At 54.0% G+C, this 22,336-nt stretch overlaps 6 protein-coding genes and 1 non-coding gene across 7 annotated transcripts; 5 read left to right on the forward strand and 2 right to left on the reverse strand.

Annotated features, from left to right (window-relative positions):
- Positions 1-418: 418 nt before the first annotated feature.
- On the forward strand, positions 419-2,365 carry QC763_408340 (uncharacterized protein; the record flags this gene model as incomplete). The annotated part of the gene is made up of 1 exon (XM_062912463.1): positions 419-2,365. The coding sequence occupies one exon, from the start codon at positions 419-421 to the stop codon at positions 2,363-2,365; it is 1,947 nt and encodes a 648-aa protein (XP_062765898.1).
- Positions 2,366-3,387: 1,022 nt separating this feature from the next.
- On the reverse strand, positions 3,388-8,147 carry QC763_408330 (uncharacterized protein). Its single transcript, XM_062912462.1, has 2 exons — positions 5,057-8,147; positions 3,388-4,998 (listed from the first exon to the last, which is right to left on the reverse strand). Exons 1-2 carry the CDS (start codon positions 6,250-6,252, stop codon positions 3,609-3,611), a joined length of 2,586 nt encoding a protein of 861 aa, XP_062765899.1. The 5' UTR covers positions 6,253-8,147; the 3' UTR covers positions 3,388-3,608.
- A 1,424-nt stretch (positions 8,148-9,571) lies between these two features.
- QC763_408320 (uncharacterized protein) lies at positions 9,572-10,333 on the forward strand (the record flags this gene model as incomplete). The annotated part of the gene is made up of 1 exon (XM_062912461.1): positions 9,572-10,333. One exon carries the CDS (start codon positions 9,572-9,574, stop codon positions 10,331-10,333), a length of 762 nt encoding a protein of 253 aa, XP_062765900.1.
- A 2,757-nt stretch (positions 10,334-13,090) lies between these two features.
- On the forward strand, positions 13,091-15,310 carry QC763_408300 (uncharacterized protein; the record flags this gene model as incomplete). The annotated part of the gene is made up of 1 exon (XM_062912460.1): positions 13,091-15,310. One exon carries the CDS (start codon positions 13,091-13,093, stop codon positions 15,308-15,310), a length of 2,220 nt encoding a protein of 739 aa, XP_062765901.1.
- A 489-nt stretch (positions 15,311-15,799) lies between these two features.
- Positions 15,800-19,791, forward strand: ERG13 (3-hydroxy-3-methylglutaryl coenzyme A synthase). The gene is made up of 5 exons (XM_062912459.1): positions 15,800-17,317; positions 17,628-17,845; positions 17,949-18,051; positions 18,328-19,415; positions 19,468-19,791. Exons 2-5 carry the CDS (start codon positions 17,786-17,788, stop codon positions 19,603-19,605), a joined length of 1,389 nt encoding a protein of 462 aa, XP_062765902.1. The 5' UTR covers positions 15,800-17,317; positions 17,628-17,785; the 3' UTR covers positions 19,606-19,791.
- Positions 19,792-20,010: 219 nt separating this feature from the next.
- On the reverse strand, positions 20,011-21,845 carry QC763_408280 (uncharacterized protein). Its single transcript, XM_062912458.1, has 2 exons — positions 21,123-21,845; positions 20,011-21,069 (listed from the first exon to the last, which is right to left on the reverse strand). The coding sequence occupies exons 1-2, from the start codon at positions 21,451-21,453 to the stop codon at positions 20,108-20,110; spliced, it is 1,293 nt and encodes a 430-aa protein (XP_062765903.1). The 5' UTR covers positions 21,454-21,845; the 3' UTR covers positions 20,011-20,107.
- Positions 21,846-22,053: 208 nt separating this feature from the next.
- Positions 22,054-22,127, forward strand: QC763_0067650. The gene has a single exon. It is a non-coding gene; the product is annotated as a tRNA-Val (tRNA).
- The last annotated feature ends 209 nt before the right edge of the window (positions 22,128-22,336 follow it).

Genomic DNA, 22,336 nt, shown 5'->3' on the forward strand with positions numbered 1-22,336 from the left:
TTTCAAATGTCAGAGGCTTGAGTGGCTGCACCTCGGGCGGGACGTCATTTGAACGGCTGCTTTCTTGGCCGAAAAATGAACTCGGAGCCGGCCCTCGAGACGAAGTGGAGAGTGGAGTGAGTGCTGGAACAAGACAAGCGGGTTGAATTGTGTGTGAGAGGAAGCTGGAGTGATCAAGTCCGATTCTTTTCTCCTCCCCTGACTGTGCAATCCTTTCCCTCGTCTTTTCTGCTGCTGTCTTGTTTGTTTCTTGTTTGCCCGCGGCTGTGGAATTTTTCTTGGGGAGACTGACTGAAAGAACGCCGTATGTGGTCATAGACCTATACTCTCTCGACCGAAATTGCTCCCTTGCCCCCCCGCTTCGACGACCGAGACAGACACTGTATTTGAATAGGATAGACCAAAAGACACAGTCATCATGTCGGCCTCTTCAAGACTCACCTCGACCCTCTGCCGGCGGGCAGCCGCAACTGCAACCCCCCCCTCTCTCACAGCTACCTCGACGACAAGGGTACAGACACCACAGCTCGCGCGCGGGATTAGGGGCATATCATCCACAACCCCCAGCAGGTTACGACCTACCACCCTCTCCCGCCCAACCTATCCTCTCCAAAGGACAGCCGCCACTCTCCCTACGCTCCCCTCAACCCGTCTATACTCTTCCACCTCCGCAGAAGAAGACTCCTTCGACCCAGCCTCCATCGACCGCGAATCCGACGAAGTAGACGTCTGTATCATCGGCGGCGGTCCTGCAGGCCTCTCCGCCGCAATCCGCCTCAAGCAACTAGCCAACGCCGCCGGCAACGACGACTTCCGCGTCCTCCTCCTCGAAAAAGCCGGCGAGATCGGCGCCCACATCCTTTCCGGAGCCGTCATCCAACCCACCGCCATTGACGAGCTCATCCCCGATTGGCTTTCTGAAGACAATGAAAACCGCTTCACCGGCGCCACACCCGCGGGGAAGGACTCGATGAGCTTCCTGACCAAAAAATGGGCCATCCCCTGCCCTACTCCGCCTCAGATGCATAACGACGGGAATTACATCGTTTCCCTTAACGAATTCACCAAGTGGCTAGGGGAGCGGGCGGAGGAGGTCGGGGTGGAGGTTTATCCCGGTTTTGCGGCTAGCGAGGTTCTTTACAAGGCTGATGGGTCGGTCAAGGGTGTCGCGACGAATGATCTGGGGATTGGGAGGAATGGGAAGCCAAAGGATAGTTTTGAGAGGGGGATGGAGTTTCATGCTAGGGTTACGCTTTTTGGGGAGGGGTGTCATGGGTCGTTGACCAAGCAGGTGATTAAGAAGTTTGATTTGAGGTCCGAGTCGCAGCCGCAGACTTATGGGCTGGGGATTAAGGAGGTGTGGGAGGTGAAGCCGGAGAAGTTTGAGAAGGGGAAAATTGTGCATAGTATGGGGTATCCGCTGCCGATGGATACGTATGGGGGTGCGTGGATGTATCATTTTGGGGATAATCTTGTTTCGGTTGGGCAGGTGGTTGCGTTGGATTATAACAACCCGTGGCTGTCGCCGTATGGGGAGTTTCAGAAGCTGAAGCAGCACCCGCTTTACAGGAGTGTGCTGGAGGGGGGGAAGTGTATCTCTTATGGTGCTAGGGCGTTGGTGGAGGGGGGGTTTCAGTCGATTCCCAAGGTGGCTTTTCCAGGAGGGGCGCTGATTGGGGATACGGCTGGGTTTGTTAACGTGCCCAAGGTGAAGGGGACGCATAATGCCATGAAGAGCGGTATGTTGGCTGCCGAAGCGGCGTGGAACGCGCTGCAGGTTCCGGATAACAACTCCATTTTCCTCTATGACTACGAGGATGCCCTGAGGAAGTCGAGCATCTGGAAGGAGCTGAAAGAAGTGAGGAACATGCGCCCTAGTTTTCATTCTCCTCTGGGAATCTACGGCGGGATTCTGTATTCCGGCCTCGAGGCGTTTGTTCTGAAGGGACGTGTCCCCTGGACGCTGAAGCACAAGACGCAGGACCACACCGCGACAAAGGACGCGAAGGACTGTAGCAAGATTGAGTACCCCAAGCCCGACGGGGAGATTACGTTTGACATCTTGACCAGTGTGAGCAGGACGGGGACAAACCATGAGGAGGACCAGCCAGTGCATCTGCAGGTCAAGGACTGGGAGAAGCACACGAGGGAGACGTGGCCGAGGTGGAAGGGGTTGGAGAATAGGTTCTGCCCGGCGGGGGTGTACGAGTATGTGGAGGACGAGGGGAAGGAGGAGGGGGTGAGGTTTCAGATCAATGCGCAGAATTGCATTCACTGCAAGACCTGTGATATTAAGGCGCCGAGGCAGGATATCAATTGGCAGGTGCCGCAGGGGGGGGAGGGGCCGAAGTATTATATGACTTAGGGGTTGCTCTTGGGGTTGAGAGGAGGGGTTGAGGGGAGGGGTGCGAGGAGGTGGAGGGGGAGGTCTGTTACTTGAATATAAAAAGGTTATATCTAGATTGAAGGGTTGGAATGATGTATTATATGTTTTTTTTCATTGGCGGGCATGGCCTTTACAAAAGCTTTTTTTTTGGGGGGGGGGGTCATTAGTGTTTTTTGGGGGTTGGTGTATGCTGATAGGTGTTGATCAAGTGAAGGATAGAAGAAACTGAATACATTTCAACATGTAACAACTGTGAACGTGGGTGGGTAGGTAAATAAGAGAGAACCCTTACGGTGCCCCCTATTTGCCTGACCAGCGCCCGCCCCCCTCCCTACCCACCGATTTATTTACCCTTCCTATACTATCATAAGAGACCTTTAACCTATCTTCTAAGACCCTTGAACTATCTTTCAAGCCTTGTGAATCGTTTTCTAAAGCCTTTTAACTATCCATTCACGCCCTTTAACTGTCTTTTAAGCCTATTAAATATCTTTTAACCCTTAATAATCACCCTTTGAAATATAGTCAATTCTATATCAAGGGGGGGGGGGTGTTTGCAAGATAAACAGGGGGCTCCGTAAAGGTTCTCTTGTCAATAAACTCGTCAACCAGAAGAGGGCTGAAGTGAAATGTTCCGTTTCAATCACCACGCTCAAGTCACAGGTTGCGGAATGAGATAGTGCTTGCGTGTATGTGTAAATAATTTTGCTCTCTGGTAAAATGTCTTTCGTATCAAGAGAAAAGATGAAAAAGTAATTTGGTATCCACGAGTTGAAAAAACTACTTTCAAATAGCAAAAAGAAAACATTGCCATAAGAGCTTCTCTAACTAAGAGAGAGAGAGAGAGAGAGAGAAATAGAGCACATGCCAAAAATCTTGTATAATCAACAGATCCAAAAGCGACAGTTGAGAGTTGTCTTTGACTCCCCCCCTCCCTTTCCTTCCCACCGACTTGTCCCATATCTTCCCCATAAATGTCCATGATATCCTTTATATACTTGTCCCAGATATCCACCACGGAATTTCCCCGATATAAAACGCCATCAACCCAACCCAAACCAACCCAACCACCTTGGTGGGAAAGAAAATGCCGTTTTTTGATGCCGATACAAAAGTACAAAAAAAAACGACAGTTGAAATAATAAACCGCCATTAGGCCACAATGCCTCATGAAAACGATAGGGGGTGCCCCGTCCGCCAAAAATATCCAAAGCCGACTTGTTTAGGTGACAAACCACATACACCCACAAGGACTCATATCCGCAGCCGGCGGTCCTCCTCCCTGCTGAGTAAAAGCCCCCTCCTCCGTCCCGCCGCCCTCACGCCCCGCTCGCTCCTCTCCCTCCCTCTTCCTCCTCCTCTTCTGCCCCCCCGGCCGGCCAGCGCCGCCAAAAGGCCCCACAACAGTCTGCTCATTCTCCACAATCCTAATCGTCACCGCCTTCCCCTTCCCATCCACCACCACCTTCGCCTCTTGCGCATAACCCGTAATCTCCATCTGGGTGCACTCCGGCACTCTCGCCGCCGTCGTCCCTGTGGTTATGGTTGGAACTCTCCTCTCTGCTAGTTTGATAACTCTTGGATACCCCGGTGGTGGCGGCGTAAAATTCTCATCTATCGGTCCCCATCCTGACCCTAACCCGAACCCCCCTGTTGATGTGGGAAAAGGGGGGAACTCAAGCGTCTTCGAGTCTCGTGGTTCAGGCCAGTAACCCTTTGGTTTGTTGGTGTTTGTTGGGAGGGGGCCTTCGCTTGGTGGTGGTGGTGATGGTGGTGGTGGTGGTGGTGATTGGTTTCCCTCAGGGGCAGGAGGTTGGTTGTTGGGATTCTCACCACCGATGGGGGCTGGTAGTGTCGATGTCTGTGGTGGTGGGGTTTCACCTGGCGGTGATGTCTGTGTCAGTAGTGTGGCGGAAGATGATTCGATCAATGTTGATGTTGTTGTCGAGGTGAGAAAGGACTGATATGGCCCTCGCCCTGGACTTCCCGGGCCACCGCCGGGGCCCCCTGCTGACAGTGGCGGGATCCCAGACCAGCTTGAGTTTTGGTGGGGATAGATGAACATCTCGAGGTACGTATCTGGCCATCTGCACACCCACGGCTTGTCCCCGACCTTGGCGATATTTTTGCGCTTAAAGTCGGTCATGCCGGCCAGGTTGCGAATGTTTCTTCTTGTCACAGAAGGAGTCGTCGGTGAGAGGGCAGCTTCGGGGAGAATGACCGTCTTGTCGTAGGTCAGCATGTTGTAGAATGCCGGGCCCCGTGTTGGCTCAAAGGTGTCGTTGACCAGTATCAGAGTAACCGGTTTTTCTACCAGTGGTGGCTGTTCACCATACGAGTATACGTTATTCATCAACGTGAACGAATGGTTAAAGTTGAGCATCATGCTGTGTTCGCCGTGATTCTCAGCTATTGTTAGATGCAAGCCGGCGATGACGAGAAAACAGTTCCATGCTTGCGAGAGAGTCGGGTCTTGAAAGCAAGTATTGGACACGCGGTTCGTTGTAAGTGGCATGCTGAAGGTGCCCACCGGTAGTGGCTGAAGATCGGTTGGTTTTGGTATTGGAACGGCACCAAACGTTGGTACAGGGGCTGGCGAGTTGAATGGTGACCTATAGACCGAGTTAACAAACCAAACCACGATTACTCACATCTTGTTGAGATGCTCACCATGTGCCATCCTTGCGCATTGGCCGCTTTTGTTTGGACAAGAATGTGCCGATAACTGAGCCCAAAATTGCTCCCACCACCAATAATATCAGAAACGTCAGGCATATAACCCAATATGGGACGATACCACATAGCTTCCGCCTCATCCACAGTTTCCACCCCTTTGGCAATTGCCCCTTTTCGTTGACAACCTCTTCATACGGCTTAATGACCCGATTGGTGCTGTCCGAGGTGAAACTTCGCGACGAGTGGCGGGACTGGGGAGACCCGAGATCGTCTGTTGAATCAAATTCGGGATTTCGTGTGGCTAACCCAAGCCCTCCCGCACCGACAATGGTGGAACCGGACGTTGTGATGGATGGTGGTGCGGTTACCGCGGCTGCCGCTGTATTTGGCGTATTCGTCGTTGTTTGTGCTACTCCAGTTGGGGTCGAGGCATCGGCAGCCGCTACCTTGCGAGCATATGCCTCATCCGGATATCGCGTGTATGGCGGAAGCTGTTCGGTATGGCCGTCTGGGCCGATGATGTCGCCAGCTTCCTCCCCGTCTGCGCCAACTCGTCGCCGGTACTGATCGGGAAGACCGTGAAAACCTAGTGGAACGGTGTCTGGCATAGCGCCCGTTTCGACCCCGTCGCTCTGAGGATAGAGGCCATACGGATGACTTGGTCCACGAGGCCCAGTGTACGACAATTCCGACGCCGGTAGCGTCGACGAGGTCGTCGTTGTGCTCATTGTCCTTGCCATCCTTACGTTCTGCGGATACATCTGGTAGGGATGCGATGGTCCAGACGGTCCCCTGTACGGGCTCTCGGGTGCTAGATAGGCTGTGGATTCGGTAGACCCGCTCAATTGCCTGCTCAAACTCGAGGACTCGTCAGCCTGTTCTGGCCCCCCATCTTGCCGTGTCGACGAGGCATCTCTTGGCCTGGGTGGCTTCGATATGCTGGGAGAGCGACCTATTCGTGCCGACTCTGGACTTCCATCGCCAAGAAGTGTGCTGGATCCGGAGGCGAGTGATGGCGTCGATGGTGGTTGGATCTCGGGGCCGGAGTTGACTGGTCTGAACCCATCTGCCACCATTCCCATGGCGGCCAACTCTGGGTCCTCATCCGCACTAATGACTGATATCCTCAGCGAGTTCCTCGTCGATAACCTCCTCTCCAGCTCGTCAGTCTTGTTTGGTGGAAGATCCATGGTTTCGGGTTCTGTATCTCGATGACTGGCGCTGTTCCGGGTCTAAGAGTTAGATGAACCGCTTGCCAGCACCGTCAACTATTCATTGACTGGCGAGGGTGACCAGCGGAGTCATCGACTCCTTTGGTTCTCGGATCGTCCTAGGATGTGGCGTTCAAGGTTTGTAGACAGAGGTGATGTTGGTTGTTTGATAGTTGCAAGGGTGATTGGCAGGTGAGGTTCCAGTCCTCCGGCTGAAAAGGGACAAGCTGGATCAGAGGTGCGCTTCTGCAGCAAGAGGTCCAGCCACTTCTTGGTCAACAGCCGGAATCACAGCGCGCAAGAATCCAAAGGTTGTCGGACTGGCCAGGAACAAGACAGACTGGCACCGTTTCGGACTCAATATGGGGGGCACGTAGGCGCATGTTGTCATTGGTCGGCTGTTCACGGGGGACATGCCCTGGCACCACCCCAGGGCCTTCCGGGGCGGATTTGCGCTGGCGGGAGCATCAAGGCGCTTGGCAAGCTACTGTGTGCGGCAGGGATGTGCAGAGTGGACCATGGCCATTGGCTGGGACTTTGGATCTCACCCGTTCCTCATCACTTCATCGGACAAACCAAGGAACCTCACGGTCCGGCAGTGTCTGGCTGCAGCTATAACAAGCGTCCTGGCAGAGCCGTTTTCGTCTCGAGTGCCCAAGCAAAAACCGGTCGTCGGACGAACTCGAGCGAACTCTCAGTTCGTCTGGAGCATCCAAAAGGCCAAAGCTTGCCGCTTTCCCGAAGACAGTCATCCAATTCCTGATGTCAGTCCTGGGTATCCCTGGGGCATCATCCCATCCATTCCTGGGACTGACTGTGGTCATGTCAGTGAATAACCGCCATTTTCGCAAGAGAAATGGAAAAAATCTGGGGTAGACATTGCAATCTACAGGCCGCAGAGAGGGCAATATCTCGCAGCATCGGGATTCGCCTGGATGATTTGAGCCTGTGGGTAGTATTCCCAAGCTGGACGCAACACCGGACAGTGTGGGACAAGCGAGGCGGCTGGTCAGATTTGTGCTATGGCGAAATGAAGTGTGAAGGAAACGTTTGGCATTGCGCAAAGCCACGAGAAGAGATCAGGAGAGATGACATCGTGAGCTTGTTCCTGGCTATCCATGCCCAATGGGGAGGCCACTCCGGATCCGAGACGATGCTAGTGTTAGGAGCTAGGTACCTGTGTACGCAGTGGTTCGTGCTGCCGGAGCGGAGCATCTGATGCAGAGCGTTCGTTCGGTTGATATGCGCAGGCCGCAGGAGAGAAGGCAGGAGGTGGCAGGTGGCTGCTATAATTAAATGGGGGGGAAAGGGGTCTGGAGCGTTCTCTTGTAAATAAACGGAGAGATATCCAGACGGGAAGGTCAATTATCAACGTTGGAAGCTTGCCTCTTTGCGGCCAAGCTCGATCGTGTGGTAGTGTGGGCTTGCCGGGCCGTTGCACGGTTATGGTACAGAGCCCGCGGCAGTTACCACTCCCCTGTCGGCTGGCAGGGGTGCCACGATTGCCGGTTGCTTCTAGTGTCTTGTCCCCGCCAACAGCATCAGATATTGCATCTTGACAGCCAGTATATTGTTGATATTTGAAGACTACCCTCATGAGAGAGCAGTGGCGGCCATGGGGGGAGAGTCTCATTAGCATTGATCGGTCATCACGACAATCTCGACAAACTTCCGCCCTCAATTGCGAATCGTTCTACACTACACAGTGGTTTGTTATTCCACGACCAGCGGAAATGCGGGGTAGTCGGATTCAAAACAGCCTTGGATGTTAACCGCACAATTTTATCGCCGGGTTCTCATCCCCGAGTCATCGTGACACGGAATGGCCTCGATCTCTGGGACGGTGCTGGCCTTGGTCTGACAGCCTTATCAACAATCCCGACCTACATCTCCTCTACGAGTGTCAAAATCGAACCATTCTGTCTTGCTGCATCTGCTGTACTTCATCCACATCTCGGGCGAATGCAGGAGCTCTCTACGAAACACATCGTCGTGGTACAGTTGTTTAGAAAGGCAGATGGCAGAATTTCTGATCAAGGAAGCGAAACCCTGGGCCCGCCAGGTCCATTGAGGGCAATTATGGCCGAGAGGATCATCTGCACCCTTCCGACTCTGTGTCCAGAACTGGCATTGGATGGTTGGTGGTTGTCAGCAACCCATCTTGCCCCGCTCCCGTCGTTGGATACGCCCGGCTTTGCACCATCACCATAACCTCAACCAAAGCGTCACTCTTAACCTCTTAGCCTGTGTCTGGTGCGGCTCAAAATTGGTCAACATGTTTGCTGGCTTCTAATAAGACGAGAGGCTCCGAGAGGCTCCTTGATGCCCAAAGTGCTCTCCTCTACTTTCGAAACCGAACACGACATGACCTGTCCCTCACTCTCCTGCCCCTCACTCTCCTGCCCCTCACTCTCCTGCCCCTCACGACCTCGCCCAAGCTGACTGAGGTGAGAGAAGCAAGTTCGACGGATAGCCGCAGCCTGACCGCCAAGCTGTGATGCAGTGTGAACACCAACCACAGCACTCTATGCCCGCACCCAGCCTGTCACAACACTTCGCCTGCAAACCGGGGCACCCGCCTGCTGGAATCCAACATGCACGAGACACACCGAGCATGCCACTCTACAGATGGATCGCCACTTCATCGTTGCCCGGCTTGTGCGCCAGCTGTAGCTTTCCGATCTGCCACAGCCTATCACAGCTGGACGACTCTGAGGCTCCATGGCTTTGGGACAGATCAGACCAGTCGGATCCGGCCTCCCACAGGGTTGGTTACCTGTTGGTCCAGCGCTGAGTAGCTCAGCATCCTCTCACCTGGGCCCGGTTTCTATGTGTGAGACCATGCACTTCTGCAGCCTCGAGCACACGCTTTGCCCAACTCAGCTGCAGGAGAGACTCCAAGAGAGAGGAATGTGCAGCACCACCTCGTATGTGAGTGTCACCCATAGTCTCTCTCTCACCCCTAGACACGCGCCTATGCTCTCAGGGGAGTAAGCTCCCCGAGCGTCTCCTATTTACTTCTACGCCCGTCTCTTCCGTCGATCTCCCGTTCTCTTGGAAATTCCAATTCCCAACTTCAAACTCTCTTCCACCTCGAACTCTCTTGACGCTCCCCATTGGCGGTGATGCCCTCACTCTAGGCTGCCCAAGTTTGCCTGTCTTACTGCTTGGCTCATCTATTCGGTGTAGGACAGTTGTTGTCCTACTCTCCACACATCAAATCTAGGCAGCAAGGCTCCTAGCTGCCCCCCCCCCTCTCTACGTTTCGGTCACATATATTTTAGTTCGCCCCCTCGCTATGCCTCGATCCAGCTCCAGCTCTGGCTCCAGCGCCGGCTCGAGCTCGAGCTCGCGGCGGATGAAGCAGCGGATGCTTCCGAAAACCCCAGCTGTCAACACTCTGATATGGTTCACTGGGCGGGACCCCAGGAAAGTCAAGGGCGTCCGGGCCTACTATTACGACGATGATTTTGAGACTCGAAGCAACGGCTCATACAGTTCCATGTGGTCCTCGTGGACCAGCAACCGCAGCAATGTCGAATACTATCTCATCGAGTCCAAGGGGCTCTACTACGCTGAGTACCCAGAGCAAAGCAAAAACACCAAGTCAAGGCCAAGTGGCAGAGTCTCCCAGCCGAGTGCCACAGCTGCCTGGGCCAGAAACGCCAGTGTTCGGGATGCCAACGGGGGTGATGATTCCGATTCAGACGACGGGAGCAGCAGCGACAGCAGTGAGTCTGAGTATGGGCATCAGCAACCCGGCCCCTTTGCCCAACCTCCAGGTCCAATGAGGATGGGAATGCCCAATGGCGGTCCTCCTCCAATGGGTCGCCCTCCCATGATGGGCGGCCCCCCTCCGATGGGCGGTCCTCCGGGTCCTCCACCTGGAGGATTTCCACCAGGCTTTGCCGGAATGCCGCGACCTTCACCTCATCCGCAGATGCCTCCCCCAGGAAATGGTATGCCGCCTCCGCAAGGATTCAGACCCCCGATGGGAATGGGGATGGCCCCTCCACCTCCAGGAGCTGGTCATCCTGGACCTTTCCCAGGCGGTCACTAAGGATCTCTTACCTTTTCGGGAGGTGGTGATCAACGTGACAGGAAAGGCATTTACAAGCATGGAATATGAGTTATGAAACGGCGTTTAGGTGTCTGGTAACATCATATCACAGGTTGGTCTGGACAACAGGACGGACGTACTTGGTTTCGAAGACCAAATCTCGGAATTGCATTCAGAAAAAAAAGGCCGGGTGCTGTTTTCATGGCGTTTCTGGAGTTGAAGGGGGGGGCCGACGACGGTTGGACATTTGAAGCATACCTATTTATGGTTAACGATTATGGTCTCTGATGCACTATGAAGTTACTTCTTTTGCGCTCCATTGCCGTTGCTCATTGTCTTGTATGACATCCTGATGCTCTCATCACTGAGCCCTAACCCTGACAGCTCACCTAATCTCTCAGGATACCAACGCGACACCAGGGTTCTGCAGTTTTTCGATATCACATTTAAGCATCTCATAAGCGCCATCCAAGGCTTCAAGGGGTACACACATGTGGCCAATCATCACAGCGCTTACGCTGTAGCATCACCACAGTTCCAATTGAGGGACTTTGCGTCACGGAATCATTCACTTCACTCAAAGTGATGAGGCAGCCATTGAGGCACTGCTTCAGAGTGCATCCCGAGAGTCAATGACTATGCAGGAGGGGCACTGTCGGCGTAGCCGGCAGCTGCTGATGATCTGAACTTTTGCGACGGCCACCGACCGGTTCATCCGGGTAGGTAGCCAACCATCTGGAGATGCTGCGGCAGCAAGCCACACACCAATTCATTCACCACCGCCCTCACAGGAAGTGGTGTGCCCCGCATTCGTCCGCAGTTCGCGGACCAAGACTAGCTGCTACCCCGCAACCGCCGTTGAGGTACACCACGGTCTCGATTCTCTAGGCAGGCAGATGAAAGTGCCTGCATTTCAAGATAAGTCTACTACCATCTTTCACAGGCATCGATCTTCTATGGCGGGGTAAAGCTATGGTTTCATATCCTTCCCGCACTTGCACGAGGCTTTTCACTGTTCTTCATTCACAAGCAGGCACCGAACTGGATGTGGAAGAGTGAGTTGTTGCACAGCAGCAGGGGCGGCCGGCTCCACGTTCTGGGCTGGCGTGTGCGAGACATTGTGATGTTGTTACACCCGCTCTGGGTGGGATACCTTGATGGCAGCTTCTGTGGGTGAACAGGTAAGCAGTAGGTATTCCCCGAGATTATCAACTAACTCGTCTTCTCTCTGCAACCAGAAAACCTGCCCAATTCAACCGTCAGCACCGTTGATGCCTGACAGCTGCGCAAAAGCCAGACTTACCAGAAAGACTGTAACTACAGCAATGGCCGGATCTGACAAGATTCCCAGCGCGACATGGGTTGAAATGGAACTTTTTCTTCTTTTTTTCCCAACATTTATTTGACTTCTTGCGCATTGCGGCAAGGCGATTTCGAGGGCGTTGTTTTCCAGTCCTCTTGGTTGGAAGTGACGTCTTCTTTGATTTGCAACCAGCGTAACTAAGTACGTGGGGGAGGAGGCTGAGTTATAATTCTCACTAACACTCAGCTACCTCTCGCTAACCCAAGCATACCAAGCATACGAAGCATTTGTCCTCGCAAACGACCAATGGTTGTTCAAATGCTGTTTGTAGGTATTATAGCCCAAACTCTTTGTGCTATACTCTTCTTGCCGGTGACTGACGCCGTGAATAGCACTGATGCCTTGTGGATACTACCAGTCTATGTATATCCCGGCGTGTTACACATCTGGCCGGGTAGGTGGCTTTGTTTAGATCTGAGGACAACTCCATTCCAGGGATTTGGTAAGACAGCCAACGAACGCTTTGCCACAAGACAGGGAAGGGAGACACAGGATGAGAGAAAGCTCCAAGGAAATGTGTTCAAGTGCGAGGGAGTGGAACATGTCAACGGCGTTATCAACAAGAAGTTTGTTGTTGGTGGCGTCGAACTCAAGGTACCTATCTTGGCAACTGGTTCTTAGTCTCAATTCGAAGTGTTGAAACCATGAGTGGATCTCCCTACAGGGCGCGGGCCGTAGGACAGAGACAGACAGACAGACAGACCGTGATGGATGCTAGGTAGTCTTTTTTGTCCTCACTTGTTGTTGGTTGTGGCCTCCCAATCCTACGGGTTTGGACTACCCCGCCTGCGCCCCTCGCTCCCTCTCTCTCTCCTCGCAAGGCCGCCAGCCTGGCTACCTACTTAGTTCACCTTCCTGGGACCTGTACCGAGAGAAAAGTAAGCTGCATGGAGGTGGTGAGCCAATGGGAGGGTTGACGATGCACATGGCGGATGCCTCTTTTGACAAGCATTGAACGGGGCAGGGATTAAAGTTGCACCTTTGGAGAGGTATCATATGCATGCTCAACGTAAGTAGGCGTGCCTTGCCGGCCTGGCTGTGCTGCCTTGTGAGTCGACCGGGGATCTACAATGATGAGGCTCTGGTCTAGACAGGACAGGGGGGCATGAGGGGGGGGTTGGTTAGCTATATATAAGATGGTGCTTTTCATCTTCTTTTCACATCACACAAGTTCTTGAGTTCTACAGGACAAGTCTTGTTTTCTTTCGTCTGCAAGATTCAAGTCTTCACGTTGTTCTGTTTTGACACACCACACGCACACACACCTTATCAAACGTTCCCCCTTTTGGTGTCGAATTGATTGTCTATATCTTACCGTTGTTTCCCTCCTTTTTTCTCCTCCCTTCATCTTTGTTGTCACCACACCCATCTTCCCACTCAACATTGTAACCACCATGAACGAAACTCTCATCCCGCCGGGGATCGGCGGCGAGTCCGCCGCCCTAAGCCCCATCGCCATGTTGGACTACCTCTTCCCCGGCTTCACCCTCCTCGCCAACTTTCTGCAATCCCACCTCGGCATCAACCTCAACCTCTACATCCCCGTTATTATGTCCTTTTCCTTCGTCGCCGCCGCATGGCGCTATCTGTCATCATACCTCAACGACCTGATGGAATCCTACCTCATGTCCGTCGTCGACGTCCGCACCGACGACGAAATCTACAACATGCTCATGGGCTGGGTCGCACAGCAGACCTTCTCCCAAGGGGCCCGGCGGTTCGTGGCAAACACCAACCTCAACTCGAGGATGTACTGGTGGATGTGGGGGTCCAACGACGACGACGACGAAGATGACGGAGCCGAGATTGACGAATCCGGCTGTGTGGTCACCAAGAAGAAGAAAAAGGCTCTAGCTTACACGCCCACGTTTGGGAGTCACTGGTTTATTTACAAGCGCCGCCTGCTCATCTTCAAGCGCCAGCAGCCCACGACACAAAGCCCTTTTTACACCACCAGCGAGAGGGAGGAGATCTCCATTTCTTGCTTTGGGAGAAACCCGTGGGTGTTGAAGGAGTTGCTCAACGAAGCGAGAAGCATGTACCTCAAGCGCGACGAGGCCAAAACTCTCATTTACCGCGGCGCACTTAAGGGGACCGGGTTGGAGCCCACCTGGCAACGTTGCATGGCGCGCACCTCCCGCCCCTTCTCCACTGTCATCCTCAATGAGGACGTAAAGAAGAAGCTCATCGACGATGTGACTGATTACCTCAACCCTGCCACGAGGAGGTGGTACGCCAACCGAGGCATCCCCTACCGCCGCGGGTATCTCCTCTGGGGCCCCCCAGGCACAGGGAAGTCATCCCTCTCCCTCGCGTTGGCAGGCTTCTTCAAAATGAGAATCTACATCGTCTCTTTGTCGTCCATGACCGCCACAGAAGAAAACCTCGCCTCCCTCTTCGCTGAACTCCCCCGGCGGTGCGTCGTGCTGCTGGAGGACATTGACACGGCCGGTTTGACCCACACCCGCGACCCTGCTTCCCAACCTGATTCCTCCTCCCCCGGCGGCGAATCCCCCCTCCTCCTCGCCGCCCCCCCAGTCCCAGACCCGAAAGGTAAACCCACCTCCCTCCCCGGCCGCCTCTCCCTCTCAGGCCTCCTCAACATCCTCGACGGCGTCGCCAGCCAGGAAGGCCGCGTGTTGATAATGACGACCAACCACCTCGAGAAACTCGACAAGGCCCTCATCCGCCCCGGCAGGGTAGACATGCAAGTCAAATTCGACAAGGCGGACACCTCCATGGTTGCCGCCATCTTCCGTGCCATCTACGCCCCCCTTGAAGAAGACACCGCCCCCGCCCCGTTATCTTCATCTCAATCCCCTGCTCTTGCCGCGCTCGAGAAAAGACTCAACCCCCGTTCCGACGCCTCCCGGAAAGAAAAGGACGAGAAAAAACAAGAGGTCTTGAACAAAGTCGACGCCCTGGCAAAAGAATTCGCCTCCAAAATCCCCACCATGGAGTTCTCCCCTGCCGAGATCCAGGGTTTTCTCCTGAAAAATAAACGCAACCCTGAAAAGGCCGTCGAGGGGGTGGAGGAGTGGCTTGTTGTTGCGAGGAAGGAGCAGAAAGAAAGAGAGGTGGAACAAGCCAAGAAGAAGGAGGAGGAGGCGAAGAAGGCGGCGAAGAAGGCTGCGAAAAAGGCAAAGAAGAAGGCTGCGAAGAGGAAGGCGAGGGGGAAGAAGAGGAGGGGGGATGATACCACTGAGAGTGAGGACGGGACGGACAGTGAGAGCGGGAGTGAGGCGGAGGAGAGTGATAGTGAGGGGAGCGAGAGTGAGGAGGAGAAGACGAAAAAGAAGAATAAGGAGGGGAAGAGGACTGAGAAGAAGAAGAAGGGGAAGGAAAAGGAGAAGAAGCTGGCGGTGGAGGTTAGGGTTGATACACCCCCTCCGAGCGGCTCTGAAGCCGACAAGGCGGCCGTGCCTGAACTCAAGCTGGATGAGAAGCCCGCTGCTGCTGTTGTTGTTGCTGCTCCTCCGGCGAAGGCGATGACGATTGATACAAAAAAGGCTAATGAGGAGGAGGTGGAAAGGGCGCAGGTGTCGGGGGATTCGGGGTATGGTGCTACTGCTGCTGAGAGGGATGCTGCTGCTCCCGTTGAGGTGGTTGCTTGAGAAAGGTGAGGGAGGATGATGTATGATATAATATGGGTTGTGATATGGGATGGGTAAGGAAGGAAGGCTTTATTTTGCCTTGGGCTTTTTATGTGCATCTAGGGGGCGTTTCTTAGCATACTACATACATACTACGTTTAAGTGCGTCGAGTGTTGAGCATTCTATTAGAAGAGCTGGAAGATTACGAACAAAAATGAAAATGATTCAATGGATAGTGGAGATCAATCGTGAGTGAGTGATATGTTTTTGTGAGCATGAGTGTAGAAAAGTGTGCTGAGCGTGTAAGAGGTTGTGAGAGGGCAGTGAGAGGATGAAAAGTGTGTGAGTGTGTAAGAGGATCAGTGGAATGAGAGATGATGAGTGTGAGAGAGAGGGTTGTAAATGTCAAGAGTGTATAGTGAGTGTGAATGACCAAGTGACACTGCGTGTGACAGTCTCTGACGAAAATGAAAATGAGGGCTACCTGGAAGACCCTCCGTGATCGGTGCCCCCCCTGTAGATTGATAAGATTATCTCTGCCAGGGAACCATTATCATGTCACGCAATCAGCTCCACCGCCTCACGAGGGTGGTTGCAATAAGAAAAGGCTCGTGCTCGCCTGAGCTGCCTCAAGATCGATACGATAAATAGTGGGGTTGGTGAAGGTTGACCTTGCCAAGCCACAGTGAGGACGTAGGAGAGACGCATCATCATCATCATCATCATCATGGAATCTCGAAATGCTCGGTGAATATCTCTCTGATGATGGTGATCGAGACGGCGGGTATTCTCCCAAATGGGAACTTGACCGACCGGTTCGGTTCCAACTCAGCCACCTGAAGGGGAGGGGATGGTGGGATGCATCGGGGGAGGCGGGCTGGGTTGTTCCTGCAGAGGCGAACGACACGATGGGGGTTGGTCGTGTCGATCTGGCGAATGGGAGGGTTTTGTAGTATTTTTGGTAAGACCCTGAATCACAAGGAAAAGTTGGTCGAGGGGCGGGCACAAGGGGCTCTTGTCGCGGTTACCGTTGCCACGACCCGAGGGACCTTGTACATACGTACGTACAATGAGATTTTTTTTTTTTTTTTTTTCCCTCTTTGATGCTCCAGCACGAAAACTCAAGGCCGGACGACTGGGACATGGTGATGGTGGGCCCGTTCTGGGTTGTCTCCGGTTATTTTCTCCGTTGCAGTTCCCGAAGGAGGGATTTCCAGAGAGGAATATCGACGGTGTGAACCTCAACGGCTGTCGATGGTTTTGGAGTACGACACCGGATCAGCTGCTGTGCTCTTCGACCTGTCTGGTCAGTGTACCACCAGAGCAAAGACGGGTATCTAGTAATTAGAGACTCTTTTAGTAGTCACCGGCGAGGCTTGTCAGTCACAAGCCTCTCCAACATCGAAAAACGACCGCAAGCTCCAACGTCGTCGGACTGGGCAGTGGGTTCAACTCCGTCAAACTGGGCTGGCTGGTGGGGATTTTTCTTTATCAATCTTGCATGAAACCTCCACTTCAGAGATTAGATCCGCGCAAGGGCGACGAGGGAAACCCACAGCGGGGGGAGAAGGCCGAGAGAGGGACCACGAGAGAGGGACCACGAGAGAGTCGAGGGTTGGTGGTGACTGGTGAGGCACTCGAGACGACATGTGTGTGCTGGTTGCGCGTCCGACATCGTCCCCAAGAAATATCGTATGGCGTGTCTGGCGGGGAGACGCCCACGTACGTCCTTGCTAGTATTGTGTTGGAACCCGGCAGGAGGTATTGTTCCCTGTCCGTTGTCCACCTCCCGTTGTCCACCTCCCGTTGTCCACCCCCCGTTGTCCCCGTCGCCGTCCCCGCTGTGGTCAAAGTATTTGAACCTCCCGCATCCTCTTTCTGTCGGTGTTGTGCCTTGTCTCTTGTGTTCCCTATCATTTTTATTCTTTCTCGAAATCCTAGTTGCTGGTGCTGTGTTGTTGTATACATACCCTTCTCCAACATCCCCAACCCCAACAGAGGAAAAATAGAGATAAGACGAGAGACAGGTACAGTTGCCCCCACTCTTTTTTTTTTTTTTTTGTTTCCTGTCACCTCAGACAGCCACAGACATTCGTGACACTCTGGTTTGTCGAATATGCAGATCTACCACATCACCGCCATCTGTTGTTCCATTCCTAAAAAATCGATAGCCAATATTGGACAGATATTGGGAAGACTGCTGGGGCAAGAGATAGTGGGGTCTGCTTAGGTGGTTCCTCGTTCCTCAATGGGCAACAAAAGGCGGTGACCAGGACAGCTCCAGCAAAACAATTAGATGAGCCCACTTTGAGCGCTAGCTGACTACCCCTCCAAAAGTCTAAAGACCCTCCGTCTCCCGCCTCACGTCCCATCTCCTCGTCCCTTTTTTTTACGACACGACTCCCCCAAACAAACAAACGCTCGCCGAACCCAATTGCACCCTCCAGCACCCTCCAACACCTTCCAGTTACCTCCCAGCACCTCCTCTCAGCACCATGGCCTCCCGTCCCCAGAACATTGGCATCAAGGCCATCGAAATCTACTTCCCCAGCCAGGTCAGTTTACGCTACTGAGAGACGACGAGTCAACAAACTGTTCTGGTTCTGGTTCTGGCTCTGGCTTTGGACCCAACATCGCTGACAGCTGTCACGGGCATAGTATGTGGAGCAAACCGAGCTTGAAAAGTTCGATGGCGTTAGCACGGGCAAGTATACAATTGGTCTCGGCCAGACTAAGATGAGCTTCTGCGACGACCGTGAGGGTATGTTTTTATTATCTCCATCTCTAGCAACACAACACTTCACTTCGCTTTTGCCTCCCCAACAAAATTCAACAACACCCCATCGTTACACAGAGAATTTTACCCCCTGCTGTGGTGTGTGGTGCCTTGTCTTTATTGCGTTGCGCCACCACCGGGTTCCTGTTCCCCAGCCCCTGGGCGGCAGGCGTCGGACAGTGGGGTATCCATGGCAGTGGGGGGCTCGTTGTGTTGTGGTGGTGGTATTCAGGGGCTGACATGCGGGCCCCGCCTTTCTAGATATCTACTCGTTCAGCTTGACCGTCGTGTCCAACCTCCTCAAGAAGTACAACATCGACACCAACTCGATCGGCCGTCTCGAGGTCGGTACCGAGACCATCCTCGACAAGTCCAAGTCGGTCAAGTCGGTGTTGATGCAGCTGTTTGGCGACAACACCAACATTGAGGGTGTCGACACAGTAAACGCCTGCTACGGCGGCACCAACGCCGTTTTCAACTCTGTCAACTGGATCGAGTCTTCTGCCTGGGATGGCCGCGATGCCATTGTTGTTGCCGGTGATATTGCCCTCTACGCCAAGGGCAATGCCCGCCCGACTGGTGGTGCCGGTGCCGTTGCGCTCTTGATTGGTCCTGATGCGCCAATCGTTTTCGAGCCCGGCATGCGTGGCAGCTACATGCAGCACGCCTATGATTTCTACAAGCCCGACCTCACCTCCGAGTACCCCTATGTTGATGGCCACTACTCCATCAACTGCTACTCCGAGGCCCTCGACGGTGCTTACCGCGCCTACTGCAAGCGCGAGGCCCAGCTCACCAAGGGCGTCAACGGCCATGCCAACGGCAACGCCAACGGCGTAACAGACGACATCCTCAAGACTCCCCTTGACCGCTTCGACTACATGGCTTTCCACGCCCCTACCTGCAAGCTCGTGCAAAAGTCGTATGCCCGCCTCCTCTACCACGACTACCTTGCCGACCCTGAGCACAAGGCCTTCGCCGAGGTTCCCGCCGACATCCGCGACATGGACTACAAGAAGTCTCTGACCGACAAGGTTGTCGAGAAGACCTTCATGACCCTCACCAAGAAGCGCTTCCAGGAGCGCGTCAACCCCGCTATCCAGGTTGCTACTCTTTGCGGTAACATGTACTGCGCCAGCGTCTGGGGCGGTCTTGCCAGCTTGATCGGCCACGTCGACAGCGCCAACCTCCAGGGCAAGCGCATCGCCCTCTTCTCCTACGGCTCCGGTCTTGCCGCCTCCTTCTTCTCTTTCCGCATCAACGGCAGCACCGAGACCATTTCCAAGACTCTTGACATTCCCCAGAGACTTGTCGCTCGCCGCGCCGTCCCCCCAGAGACCTACGACTCGGTATGTCTCCTCACCTTTTGACTGTCAGGTAACCATTGCTAACTTGTTTCAGATGTGCGACCTCCGCAAGAAGGCCCATCTCCAGAAGGACTACGTCCCCACCGGCGAGGTGTCCACCATTGCCCCCGGCACCTACTACCTTGAGAAGGTCGACGACATGTTCAAGAGGTTCTATGCCGTCAAGGAGTAAACCAAGAAGGAGTAAAACGAAACAAAAAGCATGGATGATGAATATATACCAAGAGAGGAGGAAGTAATATTTTGTGTTCAAAGACAAAAGACGGGAGGCGGCATTACATACCCATAGACGACGACTGGAGGACCGGCCGGATGCCGGTAGTCGGATATTATATTGGGAATGGTACTGGGATACGGGTTGGACGGGACGGGACGGGATAGGAAAGGTGGGGTGGGAGGACGTAATAGAGCGTTTAATACCATGGTTTCATTCTTGCGGTTGTTGGTGTATCATGAGTGTTTTGTTGCCTGAGGTTTGAGCCGGCGTTCAGGGGGTGGTGGTGGGGCGGCTGGACGTTTGGTGTTGCTGGATATTGTTGAATGTACGGTCAGGATCGGATGTTGTGTTGATGGACGATGGGATGGAACGGTTGTATGTTTGAAGTGTCCTGATATCTATTGTGAGTTGTTCTATGGAAATGGGAACATTAAACCTCTTTGTCCTCTGATATCTACTACAACTTTGACTTGTCTCCCCCTTCCTTCTTGGGCTTCCTCACCGGCCGTCCCCCCATCCACCCCTCAAACTCCTCACTAATCACCCACTTTTCCTCGTCTCTCTTCTTGGCCCACCGCTCAAACTCTTCCTGCTCCCTCCTCCAGTGCTTGAGGTCCTCGACGAGGAAGTCAGCGGCATAGGTGGCGACCTCGGTCGTCCTCTCCATTGGGACAAGGTGGCCGTACCCCTCGATGGTGACAGCTTTCACCCTTCCGTTCTTCGCGCCTCCAGAACCGCCCGGACCGACTCCGGTCAGGTCGAGCTTCTCCTGCCGGACGTCGGGCGGGTTGACGTTTGACTCTGAGCCGAAAATCCAGATGCAGCCCGGCCGGAGATGGGGGAGCTTGTTCGCCGTTGCTGGGCCGCCTTCGGGGCGGTAGAAGGGGAAGTCGGGGTTTTTATGCACGACTTCGTCTGCGTCGGGGATGAGATCCCAGTCAAGTTCGTGTTTGCCCCCCCCCATCAACTTCTGACGGATGGGGCGGTAGTAGGTGAAACTCTCCATGTGTTTGGTTGTCAACAGTGTGACTGAGCCAGCAGGGGCGTCGGGGTAGATTCTTGTGGGGGTTGGTCGGAGGCCGTGTTCGAGCCAGGAGTTGAACACGCGGGGGTCCCAAGTGCGGTAGAAGGGGTTGGATTGGAAGGCTGATTTGGCGGCGGCGAGGGAGGGCCAGATGTCGCGGCGGAAGGCGGAGGCTTTCATGGGGGCGAAGCCGTATTTGGGGCCTTTGGATTGGAACCTGGAGAGGACCGGGTCCAAAAGGATGAGGGAGGAGAGGAGGCGGGGATGGAGGAGGGAGAGGTTGACTATGATGTTTGCGCCGAAGGAGTGCCCGACACCGATGAGGGGGCGGGGGAGGGAGTGGCGGAAGTGATTGGTCAGGTGGAGGAGGTCGCGGGTGTGGTCTATCCACGAGGCTATGCGATTGTTAGCACCATGAACAATGGATTGGGTGGAGGTGTAAGCATACGGTCGTTGCCTAGGTTGGCTTCGTTGAGGATGCCGGATTGGCCTTGGTGGGTTACGTCTGCTATCCAGATGCCGCGGATTTGGACGCCGCGGCTGTTGAGGAGGGATAGGAGGTCTTCCCAGAGGGGCTCGTAGAGTTCTTTGGGGAAGCCATTTGCGTGGGCGGCGATGATGGAGACGTCGCCGGGGGAGGGGGTGAGGTTGTTGAGGGGGATGTATTGTTTGACGGCGAGGAGGAGGGGTTCTTCTTGGGAGTGGGCGGTGGCGTGGGGGTATTCGCGGATGTGTTGGGATTCGATGGTGTGGTTCTTGATCAGGAATGAAGAGGCCATTTTGGCGGTTGGCTGGGTTGGAAGTGAACAATGAGAAGAAGTGAAGGGTGAGTTTGTGAGATGTGAGGTTGCATATGTAAGTCAAGGATCAGTTTACCCGTTCAGTTTAGTTCGGTTATGTGGCTTGGTCAAGGTGGACGGCAGTCTACGCGAGTGAGAGAGGGTGGTTTTATGTACTGGTTGGCAGTCGTAAAATCACAAGAGAGATTCAATTGAGATATGATTCAATCGACACGCGAATTCCGTATCTCTCTCTCATATGAAGCTCATGTGAGGTTGAGATGCATCAATGCAAGGCAGGCTGTTATAGGTGCCGGCCAACAGTGAGGTTCGCTTGGGGAGACCCCAGATTGGGAAAGTGCCGAGGCATGCAACTCCCCACGGGAAAACCAAGACCCACGGCCGCTTCCCCGGATTTGAATTCCGTTCGGCAACGGGACCGGGGCCGGAAAACGGGCATAAGGGACTTGACTTGTGAAGCCGATGGGTTTGCTTTGTCAGTTGGGGGTGTTTTGTTCCTCAAAGTTTTGAGAGCAGTGCACAGCAAGGATAGCACAGACTTGGATTGAAAAACCGTCGCTGGTCTCCAACGAATTATGAGGTTCCGTGGTGTAGTTGGTTATCACGTCAGTCTAACACACTGAAGGTCTCCAGTTCGAGCCTGGACGGAATCAAACCACATTTCTTTTGCCTCCTCTCTACATGGGAGACCAGTCTTGTCTTTTTGCCAGCCAGCCAGCGTGAGATGATTCTGACTCTCGATTTTGCTATTCCTTCCAAACTGTAGTTGTTCCACCTATACCTTGGCTCCTCCCCCTCCCCCGCTCCTTCCTCTTTAACGTCCTCACGCCTTCCTCTGTGACACCCTCACGCCTTCCTCTTC

This window comes from Podospora pseudopauciseta, chromosome 4, assembly GCF_035222475.1.
Source record: "Podospora pseudopauciseta strain CBS 411.78 chromosome 4, whole genome shotgun sequence".
Taxonomy (NCBI): Eukaryota; Fungi; Ascomycota; class Sordariomycetes; order Sordariales; family Podosporaceae; genus Podospora; species Podospora pseudopauciseta.

Bases quoted from the DNA above. Each gene is read 5' to 3' on its own strand.
- QC763_408330 (XM_062912462.1), bottom strand. From the start codon at position 6,252: ATGGATCTTCCACCAAACAAGACTGACGAGCTGGAGAGGAGGTTATCG. The intron at 4,999-5,056 runs GTGAGCATCTCA...CTCGGTCTATAG, and splicing joins ATGCGCAAGGATGGCACATG to GTCACCATTCAACTCGCCAG.
- ERG13 (XM_062912459.1), top strand. From the start codon at position 17,786: ATGGCCTCCCGTCCCCAGAACATTGGCATCAAGGCCATCGAAATCTAC. The intron at 17,846-17,948 runs GTCAGTTTACGC...TCACGGGCATAG, and splicing joins AAATCTACTTCCCCAGCCAG to TATGTGGAGCAAACCGAGCT. The intron at 19,416-19,467 runs GTATGTCTCCTC...AACTTGTTTCAG, and splicing joins CCCCAGAGACCTACGACTCG to ATGTGCGACCTCCGCAAGAA.
- QC763_408280 (XM_062912458.1), bottom strand. From the start codon at position 21,453: ATGGCCTCTTCATTCCTGATCAAGAACCACACCATCGAATCCCAACAC. The intron at 21,070-21,122 runs GTATGCTTACAC...ACAATCGCATAG, and splicing joins AGCCAACCTAGGCAACGACC to CCTCGTGGATAGACCACACC.